Source organism: Watersipora subatra, chromosome 2 (assembly GCF_963576615.1).
Source record: "Watersipora subatra chromosome 2, tzWatSuba1.1, whole genome shotgun sequence".
NCBI lineage: Eukaryota > Metazoa > Bryozoa > Gymnolaemata > Cheilostomatida > Watersiporidae > Watersipora > Watersipora subatra.
Window position 1 is genome coordinate 2,007,220 of NC_088709.1, and position 21,818 is coordinate 2,029,037.

General features: G+C 38.8%; 2 protein-coding genes across 3 annotated transcripts in view; one reads left to right on the forward strand and one right to left on the reverse strand.

Annotated features, from left to right (window-relative positions):
• Positions 1-4,406: 4,406 nt before the first annotated feature.
• LOC137387569 (leucine-rich repeat protein SHOC-2-like) overlaps positions 4,407-21,818 on the forward strand; it is a 30,287-nt gene continuing 12,875 nt past the window's right edge. The window contains exon 1 of one of the 2 annotated variants that reach the window (XM_068074030.1): positions 4,407-4,742. The gene's annotated coding sequence lies outside the window, so the exon portion shown is untranslated. Of the gene's footprint in view, positions 4,743-8,321; positions 8,445-21,818 lie in introns of those variants that run through there. The other variant, XM_068074029.1, reaches the window with a different exon arrangement.
• LOC137387215 (uncharacterized) lies at positions 18,277-19,452 on the reverse strand. Its single transcript, XM_068073554.1, has 2 exons — positions 19,426-19,452; positions 18,277-19,146 (listed from the first exon to the last, which is right to left on the reverse strand). The coding sequence occupies exons 1-2, from the start codon at positions 19,450-19,452 to the stop codon at positions 18,277-18,279; spliced, it is 897 nt and encodes a 298-aa protein (XP_067929655.1).

Consider the following 21,818-nt stretch of genomic DNA (forward strand, 5'->3'; position numbering starts at 1 on the left):
ACTGGTCCAATGTGTGGGTCAGCCAATTGTTCGGAGGTTATTTTTGACTTATGAATCTCTGGGTTGTCTAAGGCACTCAACTTAATCTCCCCTGTCAACCTAGCACATTGCTTGCAGTCTTGACACTCTTGGCGACTCAATCCATCAGCGTTGTTGTGCTTGCGACCGGAACGATGAGTCAATGAAAAGTCGAATTCTGACAGTGTTTCCATCCAACGTGCAAGTTGACCAGTTGGAACAGAGGTTCGTAAAAGCCAGAGAAGTGAGGCATGGTCCGTCCGTATCTCAAACTTCCTGCCGTATAGTTGTGGCCGGAAATGGTTTACTGCCTTGACTATGGCCAGAAGCTCCTTGCGGGTGACACAATAGTTCATTTCTTCCGGGGAAAACATTTTGGAGTAGTAGGCGACAACCTTCTCACCTTCCTTTTGCTTTTGGGAGAGAACAGCTCCAGTTCCCACCTGACTGGCATCTGTGTCCAAAATAAAGGGTAAGGTGTAATCCGGGTAAGCTAAAATAGGAGCTGATGTCAGCTTCTCTTTGAGTATATCAAATGCTCTTTGACAATTTTCATCCCAACGGAACTTTGCCTCCCGTTTACAAAGTTGACTGAGTGGCCTTTGGAGTTCGGAGAACCCGGCAATAAACCGACGATAGTACCCGCAAGTTCCCAGAAAAGCCCGCACATCAGTCTTGTGCTGCGGTACTGGCCAATTTCTAACAGCTGCAACCTTCTCTTGGTCTGTTGCCACCCCATCTGCACTGACAACATGTCCCAGGTAGTTTACTTGTTTTGCAAAAAGCGTACATTTGCTCGGCTTCAATTTCAGCCCCGCAGCCTTCAGTCGGGTGAATACTTCTTCCAACCTACTGAGATGGCTGTCCAAATCTTTGGAAAACACGATTATATCATCCAGATATATAAGCAGAGTTCGCCAGTGTAGCCCTCGCAGTACTCGTTCCATTAATCTTTCAAATGTCGATGGAGCTGAGGTTAGACCAAAGGGGAGGACTTGCCATTCCCACAAACCAGAACGTGTGGCGAAGGCTGCCTTCTCTCGAGCTCCCTTAGCTAGCCCCACCTGCCAATATCCGGATGTCAAGTCCAAGGTGCTAAACAAGCGGCTCCCGCCAAGAGCATCCAGACTGTCGTCTATGCGCGGAAGGGGGTAAGCATCTTTTTGTGTGACCTCATTTAGCTTACGATAGTCGACGCAAAAGCGCCAACTGCCATCTCTTTTTTTTACCAGCACCACTGGAGAGCTCCATGCACCATGACCTTCCTTGACCAGGCCATGTGCTTTTAGTTCTTCGACTTGCTTTTCAATCTCTTCCTCTTGCACAGGCCCATGTCTATACGGTCTTTGTTTGATAGGCCTAGCTCCAGTGCTGAGATTTATGTCATGTTGTACAACATCTGTTCGACCCAGATCAAATTTCTCTCTGCTAAATACTGCGTGATGTTTGCTGAGCAGATTCCTTGCTTTTACGGATCCTTCTTGATCCAGACCTTCACACCATCTGCAGACGATATCCTCCCAGTTTTTGTCTGATATGGCTGGGGTGGCCATGTCTAGGCTTTCTATTGCTTGTACTGCTGTACAAACCGCAATCCGTTTGCCCGCAGGAATGGTCACTGGATGATCGCTATAGTTCATCACCCGTATGGGTAAGAGCTGCCCATTAGGGCGGTGCAACGAGCTAGCCACTACCACTCCTGGGGCTGCTTGAGTGGTTTCAATACACCCAGCCCCATGTACCCAGACACGATTTAGTCGGGCCTGTATGACCAATTCCGTTTGCGGAGGAATCCTGCTTGCGTGTCTGGCTTGTACCCCGACCTGTAAGGGTTCTCCCTCTTTTGAGCAACAGCTGACTTTGATACCATCGCATTGGAACTGGCAAGTTTTAAAGTCGATTGAGCTGTCATGCTCCTGGAAAAAGTTGAGCCCCAATAAGGCGTGGTTGTTGATGTCCGCCACCCAGAATGGTGCACTTACTTGTAGACGACCCAGCTTAAAGGTTAGTGTTGTGACCCCATCTAACCGGATCTCCTCCCCATTAGCGAGCACCCCGCGACCTCGGGTGGGCGATACCGGTGTGTAACAACTTCGTGGCAAGGTCTCCAGCACCGCGGTTGGAATGACGGATTGTGTACAACCACTGTCGAGTAGCATGGGCATAGTTTTGTTCTCAAACCTGGTAGGAACAAATAGAGCAGATGTGTGCCCTCCAATGTTAAATACAATAGTTTGCCGGATAGGGTCCTGTTCAGCAGGGCTCAGGCTTGACCCTGCTGAACATTGCCGTTTTCCGCTTGCAGCTTTGGGGCCGGTCTAGGCATGGTCGGACAACTCCTGGCCATATGCCCAGTCTTTTGGCAACGGTAGCATGTAATTGGTGTACGCCTGGGCTGTATCTGTGTTAAGGCAGCGCTCAGCTGCTTTTGCATTTGCGCCTGCGAAGCTACCATTTGCTCAATTAAGGCGGCCTGAGCTGCAACTTCCTTCCGCAGGCAACTCACTTCATCTGTCTCGACCTGGCTTATGCGATTGGGTCCTCCAAAATTTAGCTCCCCAAACGACTGTACAAGCTCAACCACCTCTTCATAACTATCAGGAGTACGATGGCGCAGCTCCCATGAAAGCGGCTGACATCCCGATGGCAACGCATTGGTAAGTTCCTTAATGGCTCTTTTCTCTTGCTGTGTATCATCCAGCTCCGGAAAAGCTTTTTCTACCAATTTGCGCACATAAGCAGCAAATTCATGAACATTGTCATTCGCCTTCCACTTCAATGATTTCAATAGCTTCACTGCGCTATCTTCACTCAAACGGTAGCGGGAGGTTAACTGAGTACACATCCCCTCGAAGGATGTTGCTGTTAGTCCCTTTTTAGCAGGCCCCGATATCGCCATCTGAAATCTAATAGCAGCTTCTGGCTCCTCCCACTGCATTAACTGTGCAACTCGCGTGAACTGGTGTATAAATGTATCGACATCGGAGGTCCCATCAAACGTAGGTGTAGGTAGAGTTGCCCTTTTTGATGCCTTCATTAGGTGTACAGTTTCTTCCGCCATATGATTCACATCAGCTGCTATGGCTCCCATCTGTCTTGTAATCGAGCTATTTCCAATAGCTGCCCTGGTTCGCGATGATATTGGTGAGGCTTGGGGTGTCGACATCCTCCTGTTTTATGTGGGTTCTCTGATCTTTCTTCAGCAAGATCCCACCGCTGCCACCAATAAAGTAATACTCGCTAATGATGCCACACCCGACCGTCAAGATTATACGGGAGCTACCCTAAGTCTGACTAAGCTGGACCGAAGACTGGCCCTGACGAATTTGGACCGAACACAGGCCCGTAGAATCAGACCGAATACTGGCCTCGTAGGATCAGACCGAATACTGGCCTCGTAGGATCAGACCGAATACTGGCCTCGTAGGATCAGACCGAATACTGGCCTCGTAGGATCAGACCGAATACTGGCCTCGTAGGATCAGACCGAACACTGGCCTCGTAGGATCAGACCGAATACTGGCCTCGTAGGATCAGACCGAATACTGGCCTCATAGGATCAGACCGAATACTGGCCTCGTAGGATCAGACCGAATACTGGCCGCGTAGGATCCAACTATCATTAAATGTCTAGTTCCTATTAGTTGGCAGAACACTTGTCTGGCTGAGGTGGTGCACTAGCGTGGATGCAGCTGTGGTTCGCTGTCTAATACCACGTGCCTACGCACAGCGTTACAGACTCGCCAAATCTGTCTGTCGTCCCTCGAAGCCTTGTGTGGCTGCAGCTATGAAACGCAGTCTTAAGCCACGGCTTATGAGGAGAAGACAAAACAAATAAAGCTAGTGCTCCCTACTAGATAGTCTGCTATAAATCAATTAACAACACTTTAAGAAAGCGTCAAAGTTTATTCACGAATATCAGCACAAAGCACAACACGAGCAGAACGTTCTAACAACACGATTGCATGTCCTTATATACACACAAAAATAGCAAAAACTAAGATAATTGGTTAAAATAATATAGGTCAATTTTACTGACTGTAATTGGTTACACGCATGGATAAGACAGCAAAACGATAAGATCCAGTCAAATCTTACCACAAAAGTTAGCGCAAAACAAACAAAACGAGTGTCTATTACCTCCGCTTTACAAGTCCTCTCTCCGATACGCCCGCTTATTACCCATAAATACCGTAAGCTAGTTCTAACATGCTAAATCTAATGCTCCTCCAAAGCGAGTAGTCTTCGCGATCTGACCTGACCCTCGTGATCGACTCGGACTATAGCCTATAGTTTCGAGCTGATTCTCCCCCAAAGGGCCCTTTTCAGGGCCACCACCTTGTACAAGAGTGTTGTTCATCTGGCTATGAGCGTTTACTTCAAATATATAGAATTAATAATAACAAGTACATAGAAGTGTGTGTATAAAAGAGGATACTGTTGCAGCAGCTCATTGTATCCAAAGTTTTGATAGATGATACTGGTGCTTCTCTGATGATACTGGTGCTTCTCTGATGATACTGGTGCTTCTCTGATGATACTGGTGCTTCTCTGATGATACTGGTGCTTCTCTGATGATACTGGTGCTTCTCTGATGATACTGGTGCTTCTCTGATGATACTGGCAAAAACGTAGAGCAGTGAAGCGCATGAGGGTACATCGTCTAACTAAACGGAGAAGAATATAGAGATAATTCCTACTCAAGATAATACAACAGTGCACCTGTAAGTTTTTAATTTTACATAGTTTTTCGTGACAGCTACAAGAGAACCCGGTAATTAAAGCGGGTAATGGGACATTTGAAATAGAAACGACACATTTGAAAATTACAACTTAAAAAAATTGGTACGGGATTTTGAAAAAGCTTGTAAAAAATTTTGAAAAGAAAAAAACACAAAAGATTAAACTGATTAATAATCAAAAGTACATAAAAGTAAAACCTCATGTTACAAGCTACTTATAAACTTGTAACCGATAAAAAGTAAGGTTAAGAGTTTACAAGTAGCTTATAACCTGCAATTGCAATAAGAATACTGTAGATAAAATAGTTGACAATGGTAAAAACATTTTAGCCTTGTGGTCAGGTGCGGGCATATGCAAACTTGAAACTGCAATCGTCGCAAGCTGACCTCTGACCTCTACTGTCGTGTGGATTTTTCATTGCTAGAGTTTAATCGCTATAATTGGATCAGTGATGACTGAAAACGAAATGTCAACAATAAACAAACACTGAGATTTATCTATATAAACTTCTGTGTTGCAATATTTTTTATGAATATACTGTATGCCGTATGTTTAGGTTTTCACTTAATTGTATATCTATACGGTTTTTACAAAACTGCAAGTTTCCAGCTGCCATAAGATGAGATTGAACATTCTAGCAAAACCTTAGCACAAGATGAGGCTCAGTTTTGTAAATATAAATATTCTCTGCATTATTGAATGACCTCTTTTGGATACAACCTGAGCTGGAGCACTGGTTGACTTACGGGTAACACTTGAAGACTCAACTCCTTAGCTTATTGGACAAAATACAGTCATTTTTGGGTAGATTTTCAAATTGATGCTTTTACAACGCATTAACCAAGCGATTTTTGGTTCACCATACTTGCATAAAAGGAGCATCTGTCAGGGCACACAGCCAACTGACACTTGAACTCGTTCTTGCACACAGCAACAAGTTCTCTACTTAGTTATATTAAGTAACAAGTTTATCTTGCGTAAATGCGAATAAGTATATTTGAGTACGTATATACAAGCATTAGTGAAGGTTGTATAAAACAGACTGCTGCATATAAAAAGTGTATTGCCTTTTATAGGTTTGGCCATACCAAAAGTATTTAGGCATCAGATAACAATAACATCTGGCAGGATGTTGTAAGTATAATACTAGTTAATAATAATAATTAATAATAATAATATAATAATAAAATAATAATAATAATAATAGTAGAATTTGTTATGAATACAAGAGCAGGTTGCGAAAGACACATACATAATCAATTTGATGTACGAATTTAGTTACAAACACAAGAACAGACAATATCAGTAGAAATCCAGTTGCAAAACAAAGCACTAAACAGGTTATCAGTTGAGTGGAATACCAAGAGATAACAGGTGTCAAACAAACTATAAAATGTTATTATTAAATATTCCAATGTGGGGAGATAAGCGGATGGGTGGTCTGACAGGTCTAGAATAATGCTTATGTATGAATATCATTGCATGGAGTATTGTTTATACGTTGTCAGATAGATGAATTGGTGATTAGTAACAGCTGTTGATTGCGATGTTTCTCGTTGAACAGAATAAAGGTCATTGTTGGTCGTTTTGATTTGGTTGCATTGTTCGTGAGGTATAGCTTGTAGCTATACCTTACACATCTTCAGTATCCTAGCTGATAATTGATCTAGACTGAAGGCTGGAGGCTTGTCTACATCATACTGGAATTGCCTGTCCAATATCATACATGGACCACACTTCTATATAGAAAACCGTATTTACATTATACAAGTTCTCTTATATGATCATCTCTCGGCCTTTCTATCACTTTGCTCTGCCACAACGTTCTGTGTTGATACTTTGGTGTGTATAAGTTGGTACATGCTGATAAATATAACACATGCTAGTCCCACGAACAAACGAGTGGAAGCGAAGTATGAGAGTTTTTATGATAAATGCATGTGCACACAACTTACGAAAATTATTCATCAACAATGAGACGAACCCTTGTCTCGAAATCTCATCAACAAATTTAACCATCGTTTTGTAGATTAGTTAAAGTATAAAAACGATACAAAGCACATATAAGCCTATTTAAATATGTTACCAAGTCTTTGTAAATTATCGAAATTCTTTTAAAACTTACCCATCTGATCGGATTATACACAAATAGACAGATTTATTAGGACGAAAATCGTCACAAAACACTTGAAAAGCTTGGTTTAATAAAAGTTAAGACCGTAAATTGAAACGCCGGGCGACAGAGAATAGAACGATTAAGTCGTGCGCATTTCGCGAAAAAATAACGTGCACATTTCACCAGTCTATGGCATTGTCGACGGTTTCTGTAATTAACGTAGGAGTACTGAAATCATTTCATTTTTGCCGATTTCAAACTGGAATTTTAGACACTTGAGTACTTTGGTATTCTAACTGATGTCCAACGCAGTGTAAGTAAAGGAAATGACGATATTTTTTCTAACGATTCTTATGAGATTATTACGATATTTAATTATAAGTTTGAATGACTACAGAACAATGACTACGTAGTACAGATTTTCTAAAAATCTAGATAAATATCACAACTTCTTGATATCGCTAACTATGGCGTTTTTAAATGTAAACAAAATTTTGCATTGGTTTTATATTGTCACTATATTAATAATATTGATTATTCTAATAATATCAGTGCATTTTACTCCTAATATTGGTCAATAATGCATTTCTCCTATTGCAGGGGAGAGATATAAACAAGTAATCTATTCCTTTCATTATTGCTGTTGGTTGTATATAATAACACCCACACCCAGTACATTACAGCTCCCATTGCAGTTATCCTATTGCACTGCAGTGCCATTTGACTGCTAATATTGCATTTCTCAACCATCAGTACCCTTTCTTTTTTTCCAATATCACTTTGGTCGTAGGCTGTATGACAGTGGAATTTCTAGTATAAATCACAGTAATGGGGAGTTGTCTTTTCATCTCACGCAGAGAGCCGACTTACATCTCTCGCAGCTTACTGTACTGTGAATTTCGATGTTCTATATTCGAGACAATAACCTTTTCTTCTCAAGATGAGATAACTCTGAAATTCAAATAATACCTGACAAGATTTTCGATAATTTACCCGAAAACGTAGCTTATCGAAACTTATTGAACATGTTGATATAGATACAAGTTTCAATATTGTAAACTATTAAGCTAGATGCGTTTTTAAATCTAGCATTAACATTTTGCTAAAGATCTGGGCGGGCGTGAACAGAGCAATGCCGCCTTTGGCGTTTAAAAAAGTGTGCCATTATTCAGTTCGTTTGACAAAACTTCAATAACAAAGTAGTAATAGTCTTAAAACCATGTTTCAAAAAATATATGTAAACAATACATACAAACAAAACATCACAGCTTTTCAGTGCATACGTACCAAAGAGCAAACTATCTGGTTGCCTTTCTGTTAGGAATTGCTGTGTCTTTCTGTTCATCGTGTCGCGCTTTCGTCTGAAATTGTCGCCTTTCGAACAAAAAGCGTCTGTCGCCCTATCGACTGTCGCGCAAGAGTCTAGTTACTGTACTCGCGCGTACGAAGGTACTATAATTTGTTTTTACTTTCTCCTTTGCGTTTTGTTGGTATGATGTAGTTGAACAAACTTTAAAATGAAGCTCGCAATGATACTCTAAAGATTTCATACTTTATCTAAAACACTGTAAGTAATGTATTAACAATGCAACCAGTTTTTGCTAGTACAGAAGAGGATGTTCGTACACTTCTAATGAAGTTGAGAAAGAACAACATTAAACAAACGCACAGCAGATAAATTGCTATATTGTACCTTCTACATTTAGCGCTCACCGATTAGTATTCACGAGGCTGAGCTCATTAGTACAAATCACTTAGTAGTCAAGTCATATTGTGGAATACTAAAACATTCAAGCTTCATCACGGGGATGGGAAATTAGGCCGATATGCCATTAAAGACATGCTACACAAAATCGTCGCAATATACATACGTATATGTATATAGAAAACACTGATTACCCGAATCGAATATCGAATTTTACAAGGTCGTTGAAAAATAATTATGATATGCATTAGTGTTTAACCAAATGCTAAAAAAGTGAAACATTGCACCAACTTAATGTTATGCTGATATTCAGTGATCCATCACAACACAGGTACTATCCTGGAACAATAGTATGTTGTAGGCCTATAGTTCTCCCTATACAACATACTATACGCTTTACTAACAGCATCTGTGTCTCTTAGCTCATACAGCATATACTTTTCACCTTGAATCTCAACCTGCACTGTATTACCTTACTCGGCAGTCTAAACTCTCTTTACCTAATGTAGTAAAAAAGGTGGATGATAAGTACGACACTGAGTTTCCACCATTGTCGTCGCAGAACAAAACCCTTAAAATGGAAATGGTGGCCCTGAAAAGGGCCGAGTTGGTTGATGGGACTACTGGTTGTCAGAAATCGATTTTGACTGGTGAATTCAGTCGTCCGAGAGGGTCACTGTCGTTCCTGATAGGGTCTACCGGTGGGCGAACGATCTTGGATTCCACTTCATGCCGTAGAGTAGGGCAAGCATTACGGGCTGGCCTCCAGTACAGCCGTCGGTCTTGCCGTGGCATTGTGTAGCGTTGCCCTCGGTGATGGTGTTGGCGACGGGATGAACACGCCCTCGGTCTCCGGGGTTCAGTCTGGGTAGACGGTGTTCTCCGGTGCTCAGCAGAAATGTGCGCTTGCAGGAGAGGCTGGGTGGTGAACACTTCATCACAGGAGGAGCAGCGGTGTCTGTGTACACGAGCACGCCTCTGTAGGTCACGCTCCTTGTTACAAGAGAAGTCGCAAAAAGTACACGAGTGCTTCATGCATGTAAAAGCGAATGAACTGTCAATCAGTGTGTACCAGTATTTATAGACAGTCAGCATGCATAAGAGAGTTGATGACGTCTTTTCTAAGCCTATAATCCGGCAGCTTCAAATTGCTGACTCAATATATCTATATTACGTTCGTCGCAATTCAGATAAATTTGAAGAGTCATTTATAAGGCGCATGCTTAACACTTGTCCAATGTAGTGTATATGTATGTGTTATACTAGCAATTTTTTATGTTAATCATTTATTGCCATATTGTTCTAAGATTTGCATGTTACTATACAAATACTAAAATAATTATTAATACTCGTATTGTGTGATTAATTAGTGACAAATGTTATCGTTTTTGTATTCGAAATATGTTATTGTGGCAACAGTTGACCTAATTACTGTGCAGCCAATCAATTGTAGATTTTTCCCTGGATTTGCTATATAACCTGTCAGGTTTATCATTGCTGGTGTGTTACTGTTTGATGCTGTGAGATATAACACCAATAAAAATACTGCGTTCTTTACAATAGCTCTGCTTGATTTTTTAAAGCAAATAGTGTATAAAACTCTTGTCACTGTTTCTGACTTTAGCATTGTGATATTAGCCAGCGTATCATAGCTGCATTCACTATAAGTGCTATTGACCGAACATCAAGAATTATTGCGCTTGGCTTACTAGGGTGTAAGAGTTGAGAAAAGTCACCATCGAGTCTGTTTATCGGCTCACCCACGAGTCTGTTTATCGGCTCACCTACGAGTCTATTTATCGGCTCACTCTCGAGTCTGTTTATCGGCTCACCCACAAGTCTGTTTATCGGCTCACCATCGAGTCTGTTTATCGGCTCACCCACGAGTCTGTTTATCGGCTCACTATCGAGTCTGTTTATCGGCTCACCCTCGAGTCTGTTTATCGGCTCACCCACGAGTCTGTTTATCAGCTCACTCTTGAGTCTGTTTATCGGCTCACCCACAAGTCTGTTTATCGGCTCACCATCGAGTCTGTTTATCGGCTTACCCACGAGTCTGTTTATCGGCTCACTATCGAGTCTGTTTATCGGCTCACCCTCGAGTCTGTTTATCGGCTCACCCACGAGTCTGTTTATCGGCTCACCATCGAGTCTGTTTATCGGCTCACCCACGAGTCTGTTTATCGGCTCGCCCTCGAGTCTGTTTATTGGCTCACCCACGAGTTTGTTCATCGAGTTTGCGTGAACTCGTTCTTGAGTTGGGAGTCGTCTGTCCTTGTCTAGTAAAATTTACTTCACTAAGCCTTCCGCTATGCCAATTTGTGGCCAGAGACAAGCTGTCTCATACCAGCTGTCCGAGCCTTGAACCACTCTTCTTGTTTATCTCAGGAAGATAAAATGTATTGCTAAATTTAGAGTGTTGTTGAAATTGTATAGATCTGTTTAATAACCTGGTATAGCCCACTCTGGGGCTTTCTGACTTTTAGACCCAGTCCCTTGATTAGCCATGCTATTTTGCATTGACGCCCGCATCACTAGTTTCATAGATAATAATTGATAAAATATTTACATATATATTTTTTTCTTTTCTTCATTTTTACTAACTTCAGATTGTTTATTAGCAAGGCGAATCAAGCAAAACGAGCATAGACTGCATTCACTTGCCAAGTTACACGAATGACCTTTAGTGTGGTAAACAATAGTTATGAAATGTCTAGTTTTTCTTCTTGGCTGGCTCGTCTCTTCCCAATAACTTCTGCATAATTTTTATGATTTATGCGCTCACCCTTAAACTCTTTATCTTGTATTTATATATGCCCGATCAATTAAGCGACATTTTATTTTTTATCTTGCTCATATGGTTTGCTTGACTGTCACACTAACATAACTCAAAGGAAAATAATTTTGTCAAATTCGTGTAATGATAAGACTTGGCACAATTTTTGCCTTTTTGCTGTTTATGGTATTAACAAACATGACTGACCGATGACAGCAAAAACATCTGATGGATAATTATCATTTAGCAATTCAGGAGCGAGTAAATCGTGAACTAAAATGTTGTGCTGCATCCTTGCAAACCCTTAATTTTTTAATCAATTACATGTGTATCTGTTGAATACAGTCATTCTCTCAGTTCTACTTAGTTGCACGTCTTTCCAATCGAAGCTTGCCAAACTCTTTTGTTTTTTTAAATTTTAGGTAGTGTCAGAATGACACCCTCCTACTCATTCTTGCGATATCTTCATTTTGTTAGGATGCTTTTTAAACTGTCATTTAGAGTCAAACCTCAACTCATGTTCGACTCTTCATACAAATTTCAACATATGATGTAAAACTTAAGCGATTGTTAGCCTCGACATGTGAAGCTATGTCCAACATTTGATATCCAAAATTTTTCAGCACATTATTGCTTTGTAAATCATCACATATATCGGCAATTTTTTCAGATTGTTTGGTTCCACCTTTTTTTGCTTTGCTACTGTTCCTCTTTTAGTTTTACAATCATGAATCCAAAGAAACTCTTATGATTTGGAAGATGCTGTGAAAAGTGATGGAGCGCAATGTTTTTTTACAATTTACAATTAAACTTACAAATATTAGAAACATGTGATCAAAAATTTTTGGATAAATCTTTCAAAGGATTTTTGAAGCTATCTAGTAGGTATTGTGAGAAAAACAGTACAAGTGATATGAAGAAATAAAAGCCGGAATTGAACAAAAGTAGAGAGTCTGGCTGTGATAATTAAAAACTGCTAAAAAAGTGCCAAAATATGTTATGCTAATTTATAAAGTTCATATAGTCCAAGTTAATTTAGCTTTGTATCTTTATCGGGACCTTTACCTTAATGCTGTTTGTTTCCCGTATCGCCAAGACTATCCCTTAAACCATAACTGTCACGAACAACTTTTATTGTATTTACTAGGTAAATCAGACACGCTGATTCCGATTTTGTACTCAAAATAAAGATTAGTCCACTAACCTTCAAAGTCATTTAGGCTTTTTTAAAGCGCTTCAATATCCGTTTCGAAAACAACACAATCGGCATTACAAGCTCCGCCCATAAATATGTGACGAAACCTAGCTTTTTCAGAAACGGAAGTTAGGAAAGTTTAGTCCGATTTAGAATAATAGAGATGGGTGTCTTAAAACCCATTATTATCGAAATCCAGCCTGTAAAATAATTTCAGTTTTTTATGAAAGGGATATAAACTATTTAAAATTGCTCGCAGCTTGTTACATAACGTTTAAATGGGCTGGACGCCGAGAAAAATTAGCTCAAAAAGCGCGGTTTTATCACGAGCTAGCGTTGTTATCGCGCTTTTTAAATATGCAATGCTAAATAGCTTATCTACCTTTCAGAAAAGACTGATATTATTTTTAAAGCTGGATTTAGATATTAATATATTTTAAAACACCCATCTCTATTATTCTAAATCGGTCTAAACATCTCTACGTAACTTCTGTTCCTAAAAAGCTAGGTTACGTCAAGTATTTATGGGCGGAGCTTGTTATGCCGATCGTGTTGTTTTCGAGACCGATATTAAAACGCTATAAAAAATCCTTTATTACTCTGAAAGTTAGTGGCCTAATCTTTATTTTGATTACAAAATCGGAATCAGCATGTCTGATTTACCTAGTAAATACGATAAAAGTTGTTCGTGGCAGTTATGGTTTAATTTTGCCTCAAGTTCAACACAAAAGCGATGCAACCTTGTTATAGTTTAGTACTTTATTTATTTAGATGCTTTTAACTAATTTAGTTTCTTGAATTCAGTTTTGTTACATACATGTAGTTTTGCATACTTATTTTTGTTTCATTTGTATGTGGAATACCAGAAGTATTATCATTAAGGTGTTTGAGCTGTTGAAGATGTGGTTGCGTCAAATTTGATTTGATTTTAAAAGAAAGTATTTTTTTTTCTCTATCAGTTGATATGTTGTTTGTTGTGTTAGGCGATCTCATTGCCAAGATATTTGAAGATTAAAATCGAAAAAATCTGATCGCGGTAAAAATGCTCAAGCCAAAAAAACATGCCCAGACTTGCCCAAAATGATGTCACGCGTGATTTATCTGTCAATATATCGTGTATTCACATCGGCTATTTGCGATAAAAGTCTAGTCCTACGCGGCTCTATTGGCATATATTTTATTTTGTATTTGCTCATGTTGGTTAGAATAAAATTTTAAATCCTGCTACAGATACATTATTATGAATGTTTCAAAGGCCTCAAATAACGAAAATTGAAAACTTGTCTTACTCACTTTCTCCAAATGCTGTGTAAACATTTGAGTACCGACTACCAATTCTACCGGTCTACGGTAATTCTGTCAAGCAAACTATGTAGAATAAGGTCTTTGTATCAGCACAGTTCCGCCGCTACCCACACCAACGATATACAGACTCCCAAAAGCCCTGCCCACATTATGTCCGTCGCCTATCTTTGGGGCGGGGATGTATATCATTGCCTACACCGACTACAAGTTTCTTACTACCGTAAGTAAAATAAGCAGCCTGCGTCTTTGAAAAGAATATACATAGGGATAAGGTTTTAAAGATGAGAAGTCTGCTGCAAACTGAATTTGAACTCACATTCTCCAGTTCTGCGGACATCCATATACCATATCCAATTCACTACAATATTCTGCAAATCATGTTTTGCATTATCTTCAACAATATTATTTTATTATATAATTTTTACAAGCAAAAAGATTTTCATCTCGGAATAAAGCTTTTATTAAAAATATTCATCAAGTCGTGGCCACTCACATAGTTTTAGCTGATACAATAAGACAAATTCATCTACTGCAGCAAACTCAAACAAAACATCATGGTTTATGCAGCACACATTCAAGTCTCTCTTTCCCCTTTATGGCAGTTTCCATACTGACAAAGCTGCTTCGGCTGGTGGGACGACGTAAACATCCTGTAATCAGTAAAACAAATGCAATAAATATATTTCATTCATAGATATGTCATTCTAAAGCGTATCTACCGAAAGCTTTCAAATTGGGAGTTTGATAGATTGCGAGTGTAATTTTAAAAACGAATAAATGTTTAACAAAGGCACAAGTACGCCAAGTCAACGATTCGAAGCTTTGGTTCTGGAAGTTAAAGATTTGCATTGATCAATCGATTTTCTTCACTTTCTACAAGTGAAAAGTGAACATCTGAAGTCAAATCATAAATCTAATTTACTAGATAAAACTGCCACAGAAAATTTGAAGCAAATGTAGCTAGGTGAACCAATAAAAAAGTATAAAACAATGATTAGTGATAGCAAAAAGTTATAATTTTATTAATTAGTACATGTATTAATGAGTACTAAAATATTACCTTTAGTAAATTCATCAATCTAAGCCATTGTATTGCTAGATGCTATGGATTAAAGAGAAGCCGTCAAGAACTCACTATACATACGTATCTAACACGCGCAGGAAATTACATTTTAGCCTCAAACAGGGAAATATAATCTGAATGTAAATTCAACAGGAAACTATAGGAGACTCAAAGTAAAAGATAAATTTACCTCCATTCTCCGATATTCCTCCGTAGAACTTTAACCACCTGATGCCCAGAAAACTCGGAGTCACCTTCGCTGTAACTTCACAGCAATTTTTACAATTATGTTGTTCGCCAACAAAACGTGTCGATCGAGTAATTCATCAAAGTAACGATGTTAATTAATTTAGTAAATATCGATGTCCATGCGATTTAATAATAGACTAAAATCCCTAGATTTGAGATCACAGACAACGCGTTTTACGAGTGATAACATTTATTATGACCTATATAAAAATTTCGCGCTGATGATTGGCTAATATCCTTATATTATAACCTTATATTTATCGCTCGTGGTTTCTTTTCAGATGTATTACTAGTGATATCACGAAAGAAGCACCCGCTGGAACGTGAGCTTTTTAAAAGAAGGCCTCATTCAAATGCATATATCTCTGGACAGGGTTGGTCTACAAAGACAAAAATGGCATCAAATTGTAGCTGATGTTTTAGCCTTTTATGGGTCTTAATTTCATTAAATCGAATTTTTTGACACAACCACATCTTTAAATGTGTCATGCTTTACATTACAAAAACTTCGCATTCTCTGAAAACTCTTTTTTCCAACATACAAAGCAAATATCGGTAGCGATTATTTTTGTAAGTCAAAGTTTGACTATTTATATCTATATATTATTGCTAAAAGCACTAGTTTATATACATGTATATATGTATATAGGTCTATATACCTTTATTTCGCAGTCCACAATCAGTTTCATAGAAAAAAGAGCTTTGCATTTGGTGCCACAGAAATTTAAGAACTATTTTACCATCTGGCTCCTTAAATGCAAAAAAAAGTGATACAAGGAAGACCTAAAACTACTAATCTACTAAGGTACATACCAGGTACGTACCAGATACGTATCTGGTACATGTAACTATCCCTCTGAATTTTGACAGTGTAGACTGATTGGATGGATGAGTAGTCTTATATAATTTGTTTATTGTTCCAACCAACCGTGACACTATAATTAAAGGCAATATGAAATAATATGTGCACTGAGCATAAAATAGAAAGTGACAGCATGCAGTGCAATAAATTCAAGCTCAAATTCAAAATAAAACAATAGGCATTATAAAGTGGATGAATAGCACAAATCATACCTTATTGTGGTCTTCCAGACAGTAGTTAGTGTTTCAGTTTATTCTGTAATATTTCTATATCAGTGATCTGTTGGCTATATGTATGTAGCATAATGACAAGAAATCAAAGCTACATTTTCTGATGTTGCCAGCGTAGCTGTATGCTAAGAACTGATTTACTGGGTTACAAAACAAAATACAAGTTGCATTTATCATAAAGTAATTAACCTATGACCATCCCTTTCGTTGCTGACACAACCACAATCAAAAAAGTCAAAGCAAAAACAGGCTGATGGGGAAGGCCACTAGGCATTGATGCTGCGCAATTCCCTACACTCCCCCTTTTAATTTGACCACCTGACACAGGCAAATTAACTCCTGAGGTTGTATCTATGTACATTGAATTAAAGCACTGAATCTTGTCTTATGCTGCCACATAGTTACCATGCTAAAGATTGTTGTCACGGTCTTAGTTCTAAGATTATTACTATAATGTGGGTATTAATAGTTTGTTTACCCTTTTGTTGTTGTTTCTCTTATTTTATTTCCTTTTTTTTTGTCTGTTGGTGTTTTATTATAGCAATAAATGGTACAAAGCTACTACTAGTGGTGGATAAGGCATAATGGTTACGGTTATGTATGTCAGTGTGGGTAGTTTCATCAAGAGTATACTTACTTACTTTGCTGCGGAAATCTCTAACGTATCCTTGACATATCTTAGCATTTACTTACCTCTTTCTCTGGTCTGTATATGGTAATCAATTTATGAACTGGCCTTTCAAAAGTAGATTGCTGATCAACAGGCTTACAATTTTTGTGGAGTTTATCAGTGGCTAACACAAGTTGCGCCCTTCTAACTTGTTCGTCCTTGCTTGGGAGAAGTTGTGTGATTCTTTCCATTTGCCAGTCATTCCTGTGTTTGGCGTCGTCCTTAAAGGTTGACTTGCAACAAAATTCATATTACAGTTATTTGGTATCAAATGATTTACCATGTCTTAGTCTGTTGTGTTGTAGGTGTCAAATACGTGGAAATGTGATTACAAGCTCTTAAAAGCTCAAAAACGAACAGTTAATCGCAGCCACACGAGACCGCCATAGTTTGGATTCGCTTTTCAAAACGGCTCAAATGGGACGTAGTTGTTACAGGATGGTTTCTGTTTACACTTTCATGCAACCTCATTCGTCGAAATATTTTCACAAATATATTTCACGCATTCAATAAAACCATGTTTATTGTTTTTACGCGTCTGTTTTATCGTCATTGTAATGCTGTCACTTTTAGCACTGATATCTTATAACTTACCGTAAAAAATCGTTAAACTTTTTAACCTTACGTTGAAGGAGTATATATCATTGTCTGATAATCATGACGAGCCTGTTGGTTACCTGTGATAATCGAAAAGAGCTGCAAAAATTATTTGTGAAGTGTTGGGTCACTTGATCAGATTACGACTTAACGATTGAATAATGCCGAAAGAAAACTGTAAAATAGCGAGCATCTATATTTGATACGGGGTCTTCGGTAAAACCCGAAGTTTTTGTCATAAACTAGTGCTACGATAAGTTTTACATTAAGCTTTTTATTGGCCCTTCAATTCACATGAGAACATAGGTGTTAAGACAATAACCAAACTGGAATGACTACGTCAGATAAATAAAGAGATTCCAATCTACGGCGGCTTTTCATTTTTGAGGTTTTAAGAGCTGGTAATCACTGTTCCACGTATTTGACACCTACAACACAACAGAGTAAGACATGATGAATCTTTTGATACTAAATAACTGTACTGTGAATTTTGTTGCAAGTTAACCTTTAAGTAAGACTATATCACCTACCTGAGTTGGAGTTCTTTTCTCTATCCATTTCTGTCGGCTCTGTAGGCTTTGTATATGCTTTTTTCTCCACCTTTGCCAGAAGGCATCTGCGAGACCATGCACTTGACGCCATCTTTTGCGGGCATATACATCTGTATCGTCAAATTCACCTGGAGGTGGCAAAACCACATGAGACTTCATGGTTAAGAGCATGTTTGGATGTAGTGGTATATCTTCCTCATCTGTTAGTGTAAGAGGCTGGCAGTTGATGATTGCCATTACTTCGTACATTGATGTTCACAATGTTAACGTGTCTAGGCGGCATGAGTGTGTTTTGAGAAGGCCATTTAAAACCGCTCGGATAGTCCGAATTTGCCTCTCCCATATGACTGGAGTATGGCACATTGGTCACAAACTCGATGTGTTCATTACTGAACTTGGTGACATCTCCATTGGTTTGCATTTCCTTGTGAAGCTCATTGGCGGCTCCAATAAAGTTAGAGCCGTTGTCTGTGTGCTGCTGTCTGATTGGCCCACGTATGGCGATAAGACACCTTAATGCATTAAGGAATGCATCGGTTGTCATGTCATCTACAACTTTTATGTGTATAGCCTTTGACGCCATGCAGACAAAGATCGCGCCATATTTCTTCAGTTCTTTCCTCTTTTCTTTGATGACATATGGGCCAAAAATGTCACAGCCTACATATGAAAATGGAGGGGTTGCTTCCGTCCTCTTCGATGAAAGTGGGGCCATTTGCGGGTTTTCGGGTTTAGCTCTTAGTTTCTTGCAGATCACACATTTGTGTATCACTGTAGATATTGCTGAATGTGCGCCAACAATCCAAAATCCATTTAGTCGTAGTTGTCCAAGTGTTCCTCTGCGTCCTTGGTAAGCAGTTTTGTGATGATATTGTCGGATCAGCAGATCTGTGACATGAGAAGCCTTTGGAATAACAACAGGGTGCTTTTCCTTGTAATCTAAATAGTCGCTATGCGGCAATCTTCCTCCCACACGGAGAAGTCCATCAGAGTCTAATATAGGGTTCAGCTTGTAAAGCACACTGCTCTTTTGTAGTGGTCTGCCTTGTCTGAGGAGAGATAGCTCCTGATGGAAGCAATTCTTTTGCAGAAGTTAATGATGGTTGTCTCTGCCTTTTGTCTGTCGGTAACTTGGTCAAGAATGGTGTTTTTTAGCTTGCGCCTTGCACAGTTCTCCAGGAGAACAATGAATTTAACCATCTTTGTCCAGTTTGAGAAGTACTGCAATTCTTCCAGAAGCGTGGATGTTGTCAATGTAGAACTAGCCTGTCTTGACAAGCTGTTGTTTTTGCGTAGTTGTCTCCCCGTCAAGCGGCGAGCAACAACAGCTTGTCACAAGACGTACTGCACCTGATGCATCAGGTGCACTCATAGAGAGTTGTCCTCTTCCGTCTATGCAGTTAAAGCATCAGACTTGTAAGGCCGGCGGCATACTTTCGGCACATTAGCATGGCTTGACCTCTGAAAATGTTGTGGCATTAGCGAGCGTAGTTGTATGAGCGAGCCACAGATCCCAAAATCAAACGGGCCTACTTTGACAATGATTCGATATGCGAGTAAGGTTCTGGGTTACATAACATTTGTAATTACATGTGGCTTGCGCGTTGGATGGAAATTCTCGATGGTTAGTTAGAAATGTCGTCAGCTGGCTCTATTAGTGGTAGTGGTAGCAGGCCCGTATTTGCTAGGGCGGCTGAACCGCTCCCAACTTTTTAGTAATTTTCGGCGGCTGAGTACTGAGAATTGCAGTCTAAACTCATTCACTCGGAATTTCCAACTACATTTTACTAATTATTAGCGCTCGAGCTTCATAGTAAATAACCCCTATTATCTGCACTAGAATGTGTGTACTTGCAATTTCACAACTTTGGGCGGCCAAACAAACAATTTAATGTATTCACAATGATAATTTTATTGATAATACCATCACTTGCCAATTTGTTGTTCATAAAAATTATAAACAGGGTTGTTTTATGCAAATTAATAGCCAGCCGCAAATTTATTACGGACAATGATTTTAATTAAACGTGCAAGAAGTATGAAGGACAACATAAAAATTGAACAGCTTTCTATAATAAAACTGAATACTAAAATGGCATATTAAACTACATAGAAAATCTTCCATAGTAATGTTGCAATAACAAATTATTAACTTCGAATAAACAAGTCAAAGAAGCTAAGCTGTTACAGTACTAGTACTATAATAAGGTACGCCAAAGTAGTATTTTGTGTGCAATGGCTGACTTACACATGTTTATAACATATATACATATTATACTAGTCAACAAGAATGAGTACAGTAAAAATACAGAAAGCATCAAATTTCAACAACACTGATGTCAACAACTGATGAATATTCTGAGCTAATGTTCACACGGCCATGCTTTTGCTACCAGACTGCACTGACTGTGAGATGGAGGTATGTTTTTGACATAAAATATGAAGTCTAACATTCACAAACTTCCTCACTAGTTTCTGCAATATAGGATGACAAGTGGGCAGTTGACGTGGCATATCAATATTCAATATAAATGGCATATCAATATCAATCTTCCAAATCGCTTGGATGCTTGACCCCGTGTCTGAAGTAACAGCAACAACTTTCAGACCAATACCGCTTGCATGTGTTATGACATCAATAATAAGAGAAGCTAGACTGTCCCAGAAATAGATTCACCAGTGAGATGGAATGCGATAATTTGTTTCCATATTTCAGTAATTCCTGCAAAGATACAGCCAACACTTGGATTCAAAGTACATGTAATATTAGTGGTAAAACTGCAGACACAAAAAAGAAAGTAATAAATGAAATAAACAAGAAACTAACCTCACCAACCTCCAAACATAACCACTAAACTATGACTAGCAAGGCCAGTATGGCCAGGTAATGTCACTCCTCCTATTACGGAGCTGTTGCTAGCATCATACTCAAGGGCTTCAGTAATCTCCATCTCATCCAACACAAGGCAACACTGTCGACCCCTCTCATCCATACTCGCAGCCTAAATAAAAGAAGCTTGTAAATGCAATATGCAAAATACTATATGCTATTTTTATTAACTTCAATAATAACACAAATGCAAAGCAATACAACAGATAAGAAAACTTTGGTAATATACCAATAAAAAAACATGACAAAAAACAATAGTGGTACTATACAAACAACTAAACTTATGAATAGCATTTATGATAATTATAAAATGTATTCTAACAACTAGCAGCAATAATTACAATGACAATAAGAATGCCAACATGGTTTAAAAACCGATATACATATAACAAGATAGTTTTATATTATATTTTGGCTAACCTCACAAAGTTTAGAAGAAACAGTTGGCCGCAAAGGTTTTGGATTCCTTTTGCTACTTCCATAATCCAACCTGTAATTTTCACATCGACACTGTTTAAATAAAATAATAAAAAATGACTCCGTTCACATAGGCCAGCCTTGGCTGTGAATAATAGTCTACAACCATCTTTAGCTTTCCTACTAATCAGTTAAACATTAAATTAATAGTAATATCTAAATCTATACAACCACTAAAAACAACGTGAATCTTACCTGCCCACTATAACAATCCATGCATTCCTTCTTTTAGAATCTTTTGAGAACTGAAAACCTGTAAGCCTAACTCTGATCTGCCTGAGTATCTCACAGCCCAACAATTAACCATTATGACGAAGATGCTGCTTAAAACACAATTAGACTTCAAATTATAAAAAATTAAGGGGAAACGT

Coding starts and splice junctions, on each gene's coding strand:
- LOC137387215 (XM_068073554.1), bottom strand. CDS start 19,452: ATGAGTGCACCTGATGCATCAGGTGCA. Junction 19,147..19,425: donor CACCTGATGCATCAGGTGCA/GTACGTCTTGTG, acceptor TGCTTCCATCAG/GAGCTATCTCTCCTCAGACA.